The 16672-nt window shown below is 36.0% G+C and overlaps 1 protein-coding gene across 2 annotated transcripts in view; it reads right to left on the minus strand.

Moving 5' to 3' along the window:
- Nucleotides 1–16672, minus strand: part of cmtm4 (CKLF-like MARVEL transmembrane domain containing 4) — a 42849-nt gene that overhangs the window by 1842 nt on the left and 24335 nt on the right. Inside the window, exons 3-4 of one of the 2 annotated variants that reach the window (XR_012382373.1) lie at nt 6135–6233; nt 124–1214 (exon numbers count right to left, since the gene is read on the minus strand). Coding sequence is in view for 1 of the 2 variants with exons in the window: in NM_001002492.1 (NP_001002492.1) it covers nt 1050–1214; nt 6135–6233 (264 nt within the window). In the remaining variant the exon portion in view is untranslated. 2 annotated transcript variants of the gene reach the window in all.

The raw sequence follows: 16672 nt of genomic DNA on the forward strand, positions 1-16672 counted from the left end.
TAGCTGGTCATCTTCCAGCCTGACCAGCTAAGACCAGGCTGGAAATGGCTGGAAACCATCCTGGAAGTGGCCAAAACCCCTCTAAAACCAGCCTGGTCGACCAGCTAAAACCAGCCAACCAGCCTAGGCTGGTTTAATCTGGATTTTTCAGCTGGGGTAGTATGGATGTTGTGTTCACATGACGTCTCCAGACCAACAAATTCCTAAACATTCTGCTGATTATCAGTTCAGGAATTTTATGAGAAGTTCCTGACTTATTTTTGTTTAATGCTGTGTGTTGTTGTTCATTTGAGATTTAATGCAGCTGGAAAAGGTATCCACCACATAATACATATACCAGAGTAGCTGGCGATTCATTCCGCTGTGGCGACCCCTGAAATTTTAGGGACTGAGCTGAAGGAAATTGAGTGAGATTTTATTCTCTGAATTATAAGACCTGCCGAAGATCAGGAGATTAAGACAAGGATTCCATGTCCTGATATGGACATGTGAAATCTAATAGGATGTTCCAGCTTTTTCACAAGACCGTGTGTCATTAAAACACATCAGTTTTTTTTTTTTAGCTTTGGATTCGGATTTTTAAATTGACCCTGTGACTGCTAAACAAACCAAGACTCCAAACCCAATCTTTTTTTGATCAGGACTAAACAAACAAAAAAACAAAACAAACTGCAAGTGTGAACACACCCGAAATCAGCCTACAAATCAGGATTGTTTTTTTGATCTGACACAACGTCCACACAGTTGTGCTGCTTCATACAGGCAGCCGGGAGATGGAGCTAAGCTTAAAAGCCTTCAATCGGTGACTCTCAGCTTCCTCCGTTTTATTGCAGCCATTATTAGCCATTTGGGAGCAGTTCGGGAGCACAGTTTCAGTCAATAATTATCCAGATCATGGTAAGGTAAAGCCCTTAATTAGCAGAAAGATACAGTATTTAACTGAGGATGGCCTGAGGCTGCTGAAGATGCCAGAGGTTTGTTCATCCTGAATAGCCAGTCATCAGACTCCATCACTAAGACATGAAAGCACACACTGCAACATGTGATCTTTACTGTAGCTCAGGCCGAGACTCCACCTCTCCACGAGATGCTGTCCTGGCCCGGATGTACTCGCTGGTCTGCATGGGTCCGTCCCGAGTGTCCCCAAGGCGCCATCGCCGTAATGCCAAAAACGTGTTCAGGGCATACACTGCCATCACCAGGAACCCGAAAATCTGCAGATGAACGACATTAGATATAGCTTTACATTCATATGGACTGTTTTAACGTCAAACAATTCATGTTAAATTAACGGTTTATGCTAAAATACAACTTTGGTTAATCTTTGAAAGAGATGATCCTAAACACTGAGGACTTCGAGGACAACACCTCCACTTAATACACAAATACACTTCATTAAACATGTACACATAGACATCACCTAGTGTATACGCAATAAAATTGCAGGTTAACTGTGTTTATATAATAACTTTGATTGCAACTTTCATTTATTCTAATTGTAATTCAATAATGTGCACCTGATGTAAAGCTGCTTTGAAACAATAGCTACTGTAGAAAGAGCTATACAAACAGCGTTGAACTGAATTGAAACAAAATGCTCACAATGCATTCAAAGTCTGTATCCTGTTGTTTTGGCATTTCAATTCTGTTCTGACATGAATAATCTCTGTATTGTCATAAACTTTTAATATTTATAAATCAAATCAATATTTAATTTGATCATAAATATCTATCAGTAAATTCTGTCCACATAAATACTTTTACACTGATTTAACTTTTGACACCTAATGGTGCTTTAAGCATCCTGAAATGATTAGATCTTTTAAATGTGCAAGAGTATATAATAAAAGAGATGTATTTGGGGTTTTTCAAAGCAATTGCAAAGCTTTCCTCTATTACATTTACCTATTTGTTTGTTTGATTAATTGATTGATTGATTGAGATTTTTTTGGACGTATTCAGGTTCATAACAGACTTAAATGCATCATGAGGGTTTAAAATGTTTTTAAAGAACCTGAGAGATTTCCATCCCACCATTGGAATTCTAAATGACCAAAACCTAAATGATCCCAAAATGTTCACGGAACAAATAAATACTAATGTAGAGCAGGGGTGCTCTAACATATTCTTATAAACGGCCAAAACCAAACTTGACTGAGGGCTGTGGGCTGAAGTTAAATATACCAAACTGTATTACACTCAAGTTTGCCATCAGTAATTTATTCAATTATTCTTTCATTCATTCATTCATTTTCTTTTCGACTTAGTCCTTTTATTAATCTGTGTTTGCCACAGCGGAATGAACCGTCAAGGTATTCAGCATATGTTTTACGCAGCCGAGGCCTTTCCAGCTGCAACCCATCACTGGGAAACATTCAAGTACACTCATTCACACCCATACACTACAGACGATTTAGCCTACCAAATTCCCCTATACCGCATGTTTTTGGACTTGTGGGGGAAACCGAAGCACCCGGAGGAAACCCACGCGTACACGGAGAGAATATGCAACTGACCCAGCCGAGGCTCGAACCAGCGAATTTCTTGCTGTGAGGCGAACGTGCTACCCACTGCGTCACCGTGCAGCCACTTGATTTATTTGCTAATATTTAAAATAACTAGAAAACATTGCTTTAAAACATATAAGTTATTGATGCAGTATCATTTTTTGACATTTTATAATGAACTTAAAATAGTAAACATTCCCAATTATATCACAATGGAGTTCAATACTGAATACACTAGTTAAGCTGCTCACTAATTTGCTCACTTATGTCTTGTGCATTGTCCTCTGTCTGTCAACTGACAGTATTAAAAGTGATTTATTTGCAACATTGTATTGAAACATTAAATTTTTGTAGCAGAAATTATTTGAGCTTATTTGAACAAAGAAACTAAAGGTTATGTTAAATTTGAAATGACAGTCTCTGTCACTGGCATTCGCCCCAACTACCCATCATTTTCCCTCTCTTTTCAGATGGGCTTATGGGTATATTTTCACATGGTTGATAAAACTTCTTCGATTCACATGGATATATTTTTTATCTTTTTTTAGTTTTAAATCTCTCAGATCAACCACTCAGATCACTAAAAATATCTTGGGTTGAAAAAGCATAACAAAGGCTTTACTTTCTTCGTCAGCTAAGGAAGTTTAGCCTTCCATAGGAGCTGCTGAAAGTTCTACACTTCCATCATTGAATCAGTCATCTACTCGTCAATAACTGTCTGGTTTAGCTCAGCGACCACATCTGACCTCCGAAGACTATGTAGAATAGTTCGGACTGCTGAGCGAATCACTGGTACAACCCTCTTTACTCCAAGACTGTAACCCCCTAAGAACTGTACTTATCCAGAAAGAGCAGAAGGACTGCCAAAATCACCCTGGACCCCTCACACCCAGCACACTGTCTCTTTGAACTGTTACCTTCTGGTTGACAATACAGAGCACTGCGCACCAGAACAGCCCAACACAGACACAGTTTCTTCCCCCAGGGAATCCATCTCATGAATACTTGATGATAATAATTGTGGAACATCACTACTTGCTATACACTTTTTATACACATATACACTTATTTAACAACACACTTTACATGACAATTTGCACATAACAGCTGCACATATAATGTTGTATATAGTAATTACATACACTTGTAAATTTGTATATTAGCATTCCCTACTTAATTCTATTTTTAAAATATATTTATTATCTGCTTTTCGTCCTGTCTCTGTAATTCTGTTGCACTGTAGAAGCTCTGCCACAAAAACAAATTCCTCGTATGTGCGAACATACCTGGCGATAAAGCTCTTTCGGATTCTGATTAATTAACCAAATAAGTGTTTATTTCAGTGAGTTTGGAATACCATGAGAGAATTTATTTATTTATTTTATTTATTCTTTTACAGTTTATATAGCATTAAATCTCTTGTATTTATATCCAATGCTATACTATACGCTATCAAATATGTTTTAAAAATAAATGGCAATGGCATCACGGTGGCGCAGTGGGTCGCACGATCACCTCACATCAAGATGGTCACTGGTTCGGCTGGGTTGGTTGGCATTTCTGTGTGGACTTTGCATGTTCTCTCAGTGTTTGCGTGGGTTTCCTCTGAGTGCTCCGGTTCCCCCCACAGTCCAAAGACTTGCGCTATGGGTGAATTGAAAAAGCTAAATTGTCCGTACTGTATTGTATGTGTTGGTGAATGAGAGTGTATGGGTGTTTTCCAGTGATAAGTTGCAGCTGGAAGGGCATCCGCCTCGTAAAAAAGTATGCTGGATAAGTTGGCTGTTCATTCCACCGTGGCGATCCCAAATTAATGAAGGAACTAAGCTGAAAAGAAAATGAAAGTAAATGGCAAGATTAAATGGGCAAGGTTGAAAAAAGCTAATTCTCTCTTCCTCTCTGTCTGACAGGCTGAGAGAGCTGCAGGAATTCAGCAGGGCCCTGTGCTTCAGCAAAACCCCCGGGTGTTAAAGTGGTTTCCCACTGAGAACATCTGTACTATAAAACACTCAGCTAAAATCCACAGCCTCGAGACTTCCAGGGTGTCGCTGGATATTGTGCTGATCTCTGGTTATTCTCCAAATGACTACATTTTAAAAGTCAGGATTAGAGGAAGAGAATCGGAGCCTTGTTTAGCATCGCTAGAAAATTTCCCTTCTACTTTTCGTCACTGAATCATCTGCTAGAAACCTCTTCACAGCCAAAAACGAGAGGTCCAAAAACACACACACTAATGGGAAAGGTATGTGTGTGTGAGATGTTTATGGTGGCTTTGGTTATAATACAGTGTAATGAGCAGGACCAGATGGAAGCAGTAGTACTTTCTTGACTTTTTCTGTGCTTATTTTGGGGGAAAATCAGGAGATTTCTTTGAGGAAACTGTCTGCCTCAAGAGTAAAAAAACGATTTTTTAACAAAGTGCAGGAAATCAAACAGAAGTTTATTTAATATAAGCATATCAATTGCAAGAGGACAGGACAAGACAGTGCTTTTCTTTCTTTCTTTCCTTGTAAACAGATGAGTTTAACAAAAGAACATATAGACGATTAACAATAGGTTGCTTTTACATGACGTCATTAATGTCACGCAAGATTCAGATGGATGGCGGGTCTCTTCTACATACAGTAGGAACTGAAATCAGAATATCAAAATGTTTCTGTTTTGTGTTGCTTATAATTGTTTAAATCAGCCAAAATAATAAATGCTAAACAGCTTTAATAAACTTTTTGCTCACAAAGATGGGAAGCTCAAGAAACTGGCTAAAAAACAGAAGAAAAGACAGCTGTAATAAACATTTAGTCAATACATACATGTGTACACAATAATTTGTTGGACCACCAATAAGGATTATATATAGACCTATATATATATATATATATATATATATATATATATATATATATATATATATATATAAGGTTATGTGTATAAATATTAGGGGGGCAAAAAGTATCGTCCCGTTGTTCTCCACGATTCATGCAGCCCTGCGGTTCAGAATATGCATTATAAATATTGGTTTGTTAATAAAAACAATTGCAACGAAGCAGTACCGCCCTTGTACATTTCCAATTACCTCTCACGCTCATTGCATGTGCGCAGAGGAAGACCTGTCCAACCACCTCTTGGTATGTAAATCTGTTGTTGACATCACGTTTCCTCACGTGTCATGTCGGGAAATTTCAGCTTATTTTCTTAATTTATTTGAACATACAAAAGGCCCTACTTTTATTTAATTAATGCGAGAACATGCAAATCTACAGTCATATGTGTGAAGCTGTTACATTGTCAGGTGTTTGTTAAGTATGTTTATTGTTGACATTTTCATATACTTTTACTATGAGGTAGAAATGGCTTTCCAGAACTTATGTTAAATAGGCTAAAATGAAGCTGAAATACAATCAAATTAGCTCAAATAATGAACCAAAACGAGCACAAGGTTGATGTGTGACTAAATTGTGTGGATCTAGTAAACCGCAACGTGTCCAGGACTCTCTCCAGGAACAGATGTTTTTTTTTTTCAGCCACATGAGGGCAGCAGAGCCACGTGTGATCAGGGCTTAAATCACTTACACTCGACATATGAATTCAGGGACGTGAAATAAAGAGCTGAGTAAGACTGATATTTACCACAGCTGCAATCTCTGCTCCTGACTGATGGTTGAGAGCTGCCAAAACCACTGAAGCCAGAAAGAAGAAAAAGGTGCTGGTGGCAGTGTTGATTAAATCCTGCAAATGCGAGGAAGAGAGAGAATGTGATTATTATATTAACTACAGAACATGCATTACTGTGCAAACTGTGTCCATTAGGCAGAACAACATTTCTAAACTCTCTCACACAAACACGTACATACATACAGTGCTCAGCATAACGGAGTACAGCCCATTTTGAAAATTAATATTTTTCTCCATTCCTCAGTGAACATAGGCAGTGAATGTTTTTGGTGAATTTGAACAAAACAGATTAAACATATATATATATATATATATATATATATATATATATATACACACACACACACACACACACACACACACACACATATATATATATATATATATATATATATATATATATACACACACACACACACACACACACACATATATATATATATATATATATATATATATATATATATATATATATATATATACATACACACACAAACACACACATACATATATATATATATATATATATATATATATATATATATATATATATATATATATATATATATATATATATATATATATAATATTTTTGTCACCAAACATTCAGAAATTGAAAGATAAAACATTTCAATTCAAGCAAAATACAGCAAATTTTTTTAAAAATATAAATTTGACTGTACTTGTTTTTGGACCATTATTGTAAGTTATTTTGTTAGATAAGCTCCAGATTTGGCTTCAGTACTGACTGATCTAATGTATTTGCACAAATATAATATTGTAAAGCTTCCTATTAAAAATATGAATTTAAAAGAGAGATTTGTGAGGGGTGTATGCATATATGCTGAGCACTGTATGCACATGATTGAGTCATTATTTACTCTCCCTCAAGAGGCTCTAAACCAGAGGTGTCCAAAGTAGGGCCCGCAGGCCAAAATTGACTCACTGTAACCTTTGATTTGGCCCACCATCCCATGACAGAATAAAGTGAGAATGAGGGAGACAATTGGAGCATTTTATTGCTAAGCTAAAAAAAAAAAAAAAAAAAACTAAAATTAAATGGTAATTATTCAGATTTTTAAAAATGTAAATACCCTCACTGGACGGATAGAGGACTATGCAGAAGACAACTAAAGGCAAAAACTAAACTATTTCAATTCTGTTACATGGGATTGTTTTTGTTTTTACTTTAAAAAGTTTATTATAAAATGTAAACAATAATTTAACAAAGTAATGTTTTCTAGTTATTTTTAAATCGTATTAAATACATTACCAATATCAAATATATTTACCTCTCGCCCAATACACTCTAATTTGTTTTTTGGTCGTTGATAAGAAAAAGTTTATATATATATAGGGATTTCTAAATCAAAATCTGGGTATTTATTTATTTTTATGTTGATAATTATTCTACATTTCGAATTGTGTTTGTACCTTGACTGATTTAGTTTAGTTAGTTTATTTATAAAGCACAATAAAACAATAGTTGTTGTGTATTGTGCTGTACAATCCTAAAAGCAAATGATCAAAAACAGACAGCAACAGATAAAACAATATATAATACATCAAACATACCACACTGCATCACTGATAAATAACAAGATACTAGATAGGTACAATAGGATCCATTTTTCCCAATTTAAAAGCTCTTTCTTGGAGGTGTAGTTTAAGTTTACCTCTGATTCAAAAATCTATCGGAAATTGTTCTAATGGACATAGGTAGCCCGTTCCACATTTTAGGACCTACAACAGATAAAGCTCGATCTCCTTTTTTCTTCAATTTGGATTTGGGAACAACAAGCATTTTCTTGTTCGATGACCTTAAACATCTGACAGATAATTTAACAGTAATAAGATTAAAGAGATAAGTCAGAGCCTGGCCATTTAATAACTTGATAACATACATCAAAATTAAATTTCAATTCTAAAACATATCGGCAACCCATTTAGGGAGCACAGGATAGAAGTAATGAGTTCAAACTTGCAGGTGCCTATAAAAACCCTATAGCGGCTGCATTTTGGAACACTTGAAGATAATGTATATAGGACTGGCCAACACCCACAAAAACTGTACAGTAGTCCAACCGTGATGATATAAAGGCATGGAATAATCTCTCGAATTCCACACGAACAAAAAAAGTCTTTCACTTTGGCTAATAATCTTAACTTGAAAAAACAAGATTTAAATACTGCATTTACCTGTTTGTCAAATAGAAGGGCGGAAACCAGGAGAAAACCTAGATTTATTTTAAGTTAATAGTTTACAATAAAATCAATAGCAATACTAAGCTCAAATCCTATATATAAATATTCTTTCCAGTGACATTCTGAATATACACAGAGTGTAACAGCTTGTCTGTGCAAAGTTGCAGACAGCAAATGTCCAGTAAGTAACACAGCTCAGAGAACTGCATGCTAATCAAAACTCTATAAACTTCATACTTTATAAGAACCACACACAGCATTTAGTAGTCCCACATGCAAACACAATCTTTAAATATGTCTGTGTGCAAGCTTGTGTTCTAGACTACACACAGACTTTTATTTGGTAACTTTAATATGGTCATAAAGTCATTCATTTACAGTCATGAGGTGATGGTTGAGGATTGGCAGAGATATGTGAATCTCTTTCTCCTGCTATGACAGTTTTCCCTCCCCCTACTATTAATCCACCCACCATATTTAACGATAACGTCACAGTTTACAGTTTTAAAACGTTCACAAATCAAACTGAAGGCTTTGAGGAGCGAGTGTGGATGAGCCGAGCCAGTTGGAGACTCTGAAAGGAGGCCAGATCCTCCTGCAGCTACTTCTCCTGTGTCTGCAATGGATGAGGCTTGTGCTGTGGCTCAGTGGGGGGTGAAATGTTACAAGCTCTTCAAAGCACATCCCAAACTGAACCTCACTGACTGGCACCACAGATTTCACATCACAGGCCGACGCGGAGCGAGCCGCTGACTTTGAAGTCTCCAGGAGGAACACAGACTGTCTGCTCTCGGCTTTAGGCAGTAGACGCTGGTGGACAGCAGGAAGAGGAAAGAGAATTACCTTGTGTGATATGGGCACTAATGTTCTCCTAAATAGCACAGAAGTGTTTTCACTGAAAACCTATGCACAAAGAGAAACTTTTACTAAAGTGTTCAGCTGAGAGTAAGGGCAAGGTTGACCTCTTTGCTTTGTGTGATATCAGCATGATAACTAACTATGCATACAATGATTGGTAGATGGGGAGGAGCGGAGTCTTTGCCGTACTCACACTATGTACAGTTGCCTCGAACCGGGCCAAAGCACGCTTGAGGAGGTCTGCTGAAGGTGCGCAGCTGTCGTGCAGTGAGGGGTTTGCGTATTTAATACACAGCGGCAGTTTGTGTTCACTGAACAGTAAGAATGATTAATAAATCCATATGAAACAGTCCCTTAAAAGTTACGTCTCGCTTTCAGTTTCGGGCTGAAAGCCCAAGTGAACCGTGCTCAGGCCCACCTCTTCCAACCGGGCCAGGGCCGGCCAAGTGAACCGTGCTTGAGCCCGATTCAGCGCACTCACACTTCTCAAACAATCCATGAAACGGGCCTGGGCACGGTATAGATGGCGTTGTGTGAGTAGGCCGTTTGTCAGAGATTAGGGCCCCATTTACACTGATATGTTTTTGTTTTAAAACAGCATTTAAGAATAAAAACATTTAGAATTATGCAGCTACACGATGCTTCAAGAGTTTTGGTGTCAGTAAAGTTGCTAATATTAAAATAAAAATAGGCAGTTCCTTATGACATGTTTTCTTTTTATTGTTAAGATAGTGAAACAGCATAGCCAGAGTCATATGAATGAGGTTTTAAAGTACCCTGTTCCCTTTGAAGATTTACCTGACGTGTCCCCGGGAGTTTGTTTTCTATATCAAACTTGCAAAGTCTGAACTTACAAGGAGAGGATGCAGGACTGAAATGTGTGTAGACTACTTAATATTGAGGAAAAAGCCCCAATCAGAAAAATGTTTGTAGCCACGCCTCCGTTTTCTGATGTCTCCGTTTACCCCCATCCACACTGAGATGGAGCAACAGCGTTTTAAAACCAAAACGGCCTCTCCAGCATTTTCAAAACACTCCATTTTCGGGGCTCGAAAACTCCGGCGTAGTGTGGACAGATGGCGTAACCACAGCAAAACTTATGCGTTTTAAAACTAAAACGTATTAGTGTAAACGGGGTCTAATTCATGGAACTATAGTGCAATATTATAGATCATTTTGAGGGATGTACACAAAAACAATGTATTTCTTGTTTTACATTTTTAATTTCTACAGCTTCTGAGAATCCAGAAAGAGCCACATATTCATAAATAATGTTATGATAGCTGTTTTAACATTGACCGCGCATTCACACGAGGCTTCATCGTTAACGCTTGACTGAGGGCATTTTTGAAGTTGACACGATCATCATAGCAGTGTCAGCCAATGAAATTAGTCTGCAATCGGCTACTGTCTGACCTGGGGTATTTGCATAAAGCGATCTGAGTGGCTGACTTTTCCCATGACGCTTGAAAAGTTGAGAAATTCCCAGCTTCTGCAGTGAGTAATGCCGCTGAATCAGCACTGACGGATGGACAATTCAGTTCGGCAACCCATTCAAGTGAGTTATGATCGAACTGACTCCTATTACAGTTATGAAATACTTGGACAACAAGCAGGAAATGTTCATGGGCCAATGGCATGTCCACATTGAAATATTCTATACTGCCACATTCAAATAAATAATTTGTCGCTTGTTTTTAATGTTTTGGGTAATGCATTACAGTAATGTGAGTTTTGTCATGATTTCGGCACAATTTCCTTGACGTAGGGTGTCATGGGGAATAATAAACCACAAATGGGCATTGTGACAGAAGATTTCTCGTTTCTTCTAGTGTAATGTGGCATTATTCAAGACAACCAATAGTGTGTCTGTGACGCCTCACGACACCATCGCAGAAAATCTAGCATGTTTAATTTTCTTTCCCATTCCTCACGATGAGTTCCGTCACGTGGGTGACACTGGGCAATAAAAGTACATCATTTGTCAGTTAAATCTGCAGGTGATGGCAAAAATCCGCAGGTCAGGTATTAAAACAAAATTATGGGTGAGTCATGGATGTATAAGTTGCAAACTACGTTCCCCAAATTATTAAAGCGCTTTAAGCAATTTTATCTGACAGACGGGCACAAATATGCAGACATTTTCATTCTCACGAGTTTCTGAGTTCTCTCAGCCTTCTGACTGAGTTTGTTATTCTGAGGTAATCTGGAAACACGTTCAGTGCTGCTAATACATTGTAAAAGGCTGTCTTGCTTATTCAAATTACTTGATTAAACAAATTAAATTGAAAATCACTGGCAAATGATGTTTTTTTTTTCATTTAATATAGGTTTTTGTGAATGTTTCTCTTTAATTTTATTTAGGCTAGATTTTATTTTATTTAACAAACCCGTTTGTGCTTTTGCGCTGAAACATATAGCCAAAATAAAACAATTAAGACTTTCTTCAGAAGAAAAATTATTGTCAGACACACTGTGATAATTTCTCTGTAAAACATTATTTGGGAAATATTTAAAAAAGAAAAAAAAAACAAAAACAAAGGGGGGTTAATAATTCTGACTTCAACTTTATTTATTATTTTGTCTTGAGCATCTGATTTTTTCTTTGGTGCTGATGTGCTTTCATTTTCTATGTCTCACTTGCAGCAAGGTCAGGCGAGGGTGGAAAATATACATTTAGATATAAAAGAAAACATCTTAATATTAAAAAGGAATCATAAGTTTGATCCTTTCAATGTCATAAAATGCCCTTACATATTGTAGCCTAGTTGTCAGCAAGCAAGAGTGTATATTAAGATTCAAATAGGATTAAAACATTTTTTAATCAAGATAAGACAAATTGTCATAGCAACAATTGTGACAGCTTTGGGAAATAACGCTCGTCGTAGAAGTAACGAGATGACTGATCATGAAGGAATGTGAAGTCTGGCACATTTGTTACCCATGACAAGTCAAGATTTTATCAAGACTCCCCCTCTCTAAAAGAGATCAAGTCTCAGAAAGGTCAAAGTAACTAAGTAACCTAACTAGTTACTTTTTGGGGAGAAACATGTGAGTAACATAGTGTAATGGATTACTTCCAAAAGTAACTTTCACCAACACAGAGTGATTTCTTCCAATGTAAAAATTTATGTATTTTCAAAGGAAATAATTAGGCAAATACATTTTAAGATGTTTTTAAATAATATTGAAAATATTTCAATAAACTATATAAAAATGTCAAAAATTTTATTTATAGAACATACATTTGTGTAAATATATTTATGGCTAATTTAAATATATATATATATATATATATATATATATATATATATATATATATATATATATATATATATATATATATATATGTTTGAAAGCACATTTCTGACCGTGTGGCACCTAATCTCAATGTTGTTAATAAAGGTCAGTTTCCTAAAAAGACTGATCATATTAATGTATATTAGCTGATTTGATTTTTATGAATTGCTGAAAAGAGCTGAACATCTTGTTCTCTTAACGAAAAAAGTCGTTTTTTGAATTTGAATTGTTGATGGCCTGAGGTCAGTGGGCAAACTTTTACTTCAATAAGATAATAATTTAACACTTTCCCACCCAAAAAACTATAAAAATTTTATTTTCTCTCTCATTATTCTTAAAACCTCCATAAATACACATACTGAGAGAAGAGAAAGGATAAAGCTGGGTGGTTTGTCTGTGTCCACTGCAGCCAATAAGCACTCCAGCGTGACTTAGGCATGGCCACCCATGTGACACAGTGCATGATGGGAGTGATTGCCCACACCATCTCACATGATACTCTCTCTCTCTCTCATCCACACACATTCGAGCAAAACCATGTCCATCTCACACGCAATAGAGAACTGTAACAATCTGCCAAAACCAGGATACGCTCTCAATCATTCAAACACATGCCAAACCAGCTTTTGCCTTCACACATACTTCAACAGATGGATCGAATGCAAGCCAAACCAAACTCTGAAACACACTTAATGTTGAAAACTGCTGATGCGTTTAAAATATTCTAAGTGTAGGAGCACTGAGGTTGAACTAAAGCACTAAGTCCACAGATTTGTTTAGTAATCACAAAAGTTTCATAAAGGTTTAATACGAGACAGATTGAGTCTCCAGGTGGAACTGTGCATATGCAGAACTCATCCAACCACAGTGGAGTGAACTTTGAAATTAACAAACATTAGATTTACCATTTAAAACAGCATGAATTAAAATGCTCCCTGTCCCATCCGGAACTTTACTGTGTTTCAGGAAAAAGTGATCTCTGTCCACATCATATAGCTTAAAAAACATACACGACCATTCAGACTCACTGGACATACACGTATTTCTGCTGGCATTTGTATTTGCTCTACAATAGAAGACCAACAGAAATAAAATAGGAGCACTACAAAACAAGTCATAGAGAGAGATTGTGTATAGCCATGCAGCCATTTCTAAAAGTCTAAAAGTGCTTCAGTCAGTCTATGCTGAAATAAAACACCAGTGTTTACAAATGAAATGTGGTCGTTAGCGTTTTCAAGAGCAGTTTGGACACTAGGCATAACCGTAACAAGCCTTATACATTTTAAAACAAAAATGCACTAGTGTAAATGACACCTAGGCTCAGGAGAGGTATAAAACTTGAGAAACTTATGTCATTTTTCAGGCAAGGAGAGAGGAATTGAGATGTGGATCTTGCAGCAATTTTGTATTTATTTAAGTACTCTGAAGTGTAAGAACTCAGGATAATGAGAAACTAAACAAGACACAGGTGAGCATAATCAGTAAGGAGCAAATCAGAAGATACTTACAAACTATGGCAACATTCAGATCACTTATGCATGTAACAGCCATAATTAACAGCCCTTCACAATGTTAAAGCTGCAGTCACACTGGACTTTTCTCCCCATAGACTTCTATTTATACACACATGAATGTGTCAGACCGGAAATGCAAGCTCGTGCGTCAAGTTTCGCAGTTCGCTGCATTGCAAAGTTTAAGCTTGGTGAACTCTGACCTGCGAAATCGCATCACTTGACTGTGTACTTGACTGTGTGAGACCAATCGAGGATCAAAACATGACCTCTCTGGACAGGAATTTAAAATATGGACCAATCGCTCGCTTTTTTAAATGTCTATTCATTTTGTTTAATCCCGCCCCTTTTCACAGCACAGTACTACAGAATTTCACATGCACAAACTATAGTATGACTGCAGCTTAATTTAGGGACTCCAGGTCAGATCTACACATGCAGTAATTAATTAATGCAATTTAATGCAAAAAAAATGTGTTAAATCGATCCAACATGACTGTGAATAAATGCATATTTAAAAAGATTTATATTTTTTAATACTTTTATTTATGAAAAAAATGAAAATATCAAATTTACAAAAAACACACTTGCTTTTAACAATACAGAATAAATGTTTCTTGAGCATGAAAGCAGCACATCGGAATAATTTCTCAGGGATAATCTGAAATAAGAATGAGAGTAATAGCTGCTCAGGTGGGCTATGTCATTGCAGGTCTATATTGCATTGTGAAAATATATTAAAATAGAAAACAATTATTTTAAATTGTAATAATTTTTCAAAGTAATACCATTGTACTTTGCATATTGTTGTAAGTAGTATGGAAGACCATAAAAACTTTTTTTTTTAAGTTTCAAATATCTTTGAATGGTACTGTACAATTAAAAAAACCCAAGTCATAATTTTAAAATTCATCTGTGATCTGTTTATTGAGGATAGAACGCTTAACCAATCAAATTTATATATTCACAACAGACATATTTCATAAATGAATGTGTAAATATACAGTATAGATGCATACATATGTGTTAGAAAAAGAGAGACAGAGAGTTAGGTGTGGTCTCAGCACAGCTTCTGCGCTGTGTACGGCCTGTGCCAGATATTTTCAGTGGTGCGTTAATACTGAGTTACACACAGCTTTAGGGAAAAGGGGGCCCATAGACATTGGGAAATACAATTCCAACTTTGTAGGACAAAATTACCCGATTACTGAATGTTCGGTCATCTCCCTTTATTCGCCTCTGTGGCAAAGTGTCTTTTTACTTTAAATGAAGCAGCTAAAAGCAATTTCTGGGCCTTCCTTTGTTGTGCTGGTGTTCTCTGATGCTGTGTGTGAGTGTGTGTCAGCAATGCTCTATTAACCCTGCCCTACAATATACAGTTGAAGTCAGAGTTATTAACCTCCTGAACTATTAGCCACCCTGTTTATTTTCCCCCCCAAGTTTAACTGACAGAATATATTTAAACACATTTCTAAACATAATAGTTTTAATAACTCATCTCTAATAACTGATTTACTTTATCTTTGTCATGATGACAGTAAATAATATTTGACTAGACATTTTTCAAGACACTTCTATACAGCTTAAAGTGACATTTAAAGGCTCAACTAGGTTAATTAGGTTAACTAGGCAGGTTAGGGTAATTAGGCAAGTTATTGTATAATGATGGTTTGTTCAGTAGACTATTGAAAAAAAATAGATTAAAGAAGCTAATAATTTTGACCTTAAAATGGTTTTTGAAACATTGAAAACTGCTTTCATTCAAGCCGAAATAAAACAAATAAGAATTTCTGCAGAAGAAAAAAAAATATTATCAGACATACTGTGAACATTTCCTTGCTCTGTTAAACATCATTGGGCAAATATTGAAAAAAGAAAAATTCATTTATCTTTTTGACACACAGTAGTCTGTTGGGGAAACTAGTGTGTGTTTAATCACTTTAAAACAAATGAATTAGTTCTTTGTGTTTTCATATTCATTCAATTATAATAGATCGTATTTGGGGGGTTCATATTTAAATGGTTTACTCATTTTAAATGTGTTTATGAAAATGAATTGATCATTTGAAAGCAGTTGTTTTGCGTTATGTTCTCCCCCTATTCAAATTTTACATTGAAGGATTTTTACAACATATTTGCCCACCGGCAACTATAGTTGCAGAATATTCAAATACAATTATCTTTAAAAAAAAAAAAAACCTGGAGAAAATAGATGCAAAACGTGTTCATATAGGACATTATTAACAAGGCTACATGCATGAAACCATTTGTAATAATTTGGGCACAAATGGAATGAATGAATGAATGAATGAAAATTAACTAAAATGATTTAATTTTTAACAAACCCTTGGCATTTCTATAAAGTTAATATCGTGATGGTGGTCTTTAAAATACTTTGTGTGAAATAGATTTTTTTTTTTAATGTAGAGTTTTTCATTTATTCATTTTCTTTTCGGTTTAGTCCCTTTATTAATCTGGGGTTGCCACAGCGGAATGAACTACCAACTGCCCTTCCAGCCACAACCCATCAATGGCAAATATCCATACTTCCCTTTACACTCATACACTACGGACAATTTAGCTTTTCCAATTCACCTGTACCGCATGTCTTTGGACTGT

Source organism: Danio rerio, chromosome 7, assembly GCF_049306965.1.
Source record: "Danio rerio strain Tuebingen ecotype United States chromosome 7, GRCz12tu, whole genome shotgun sequence".
NCBI lineage: Eukaryota > Metazoa > Chordata > Actinopteri > Cypriniformes > Danionidae > Danio > Danio rerio.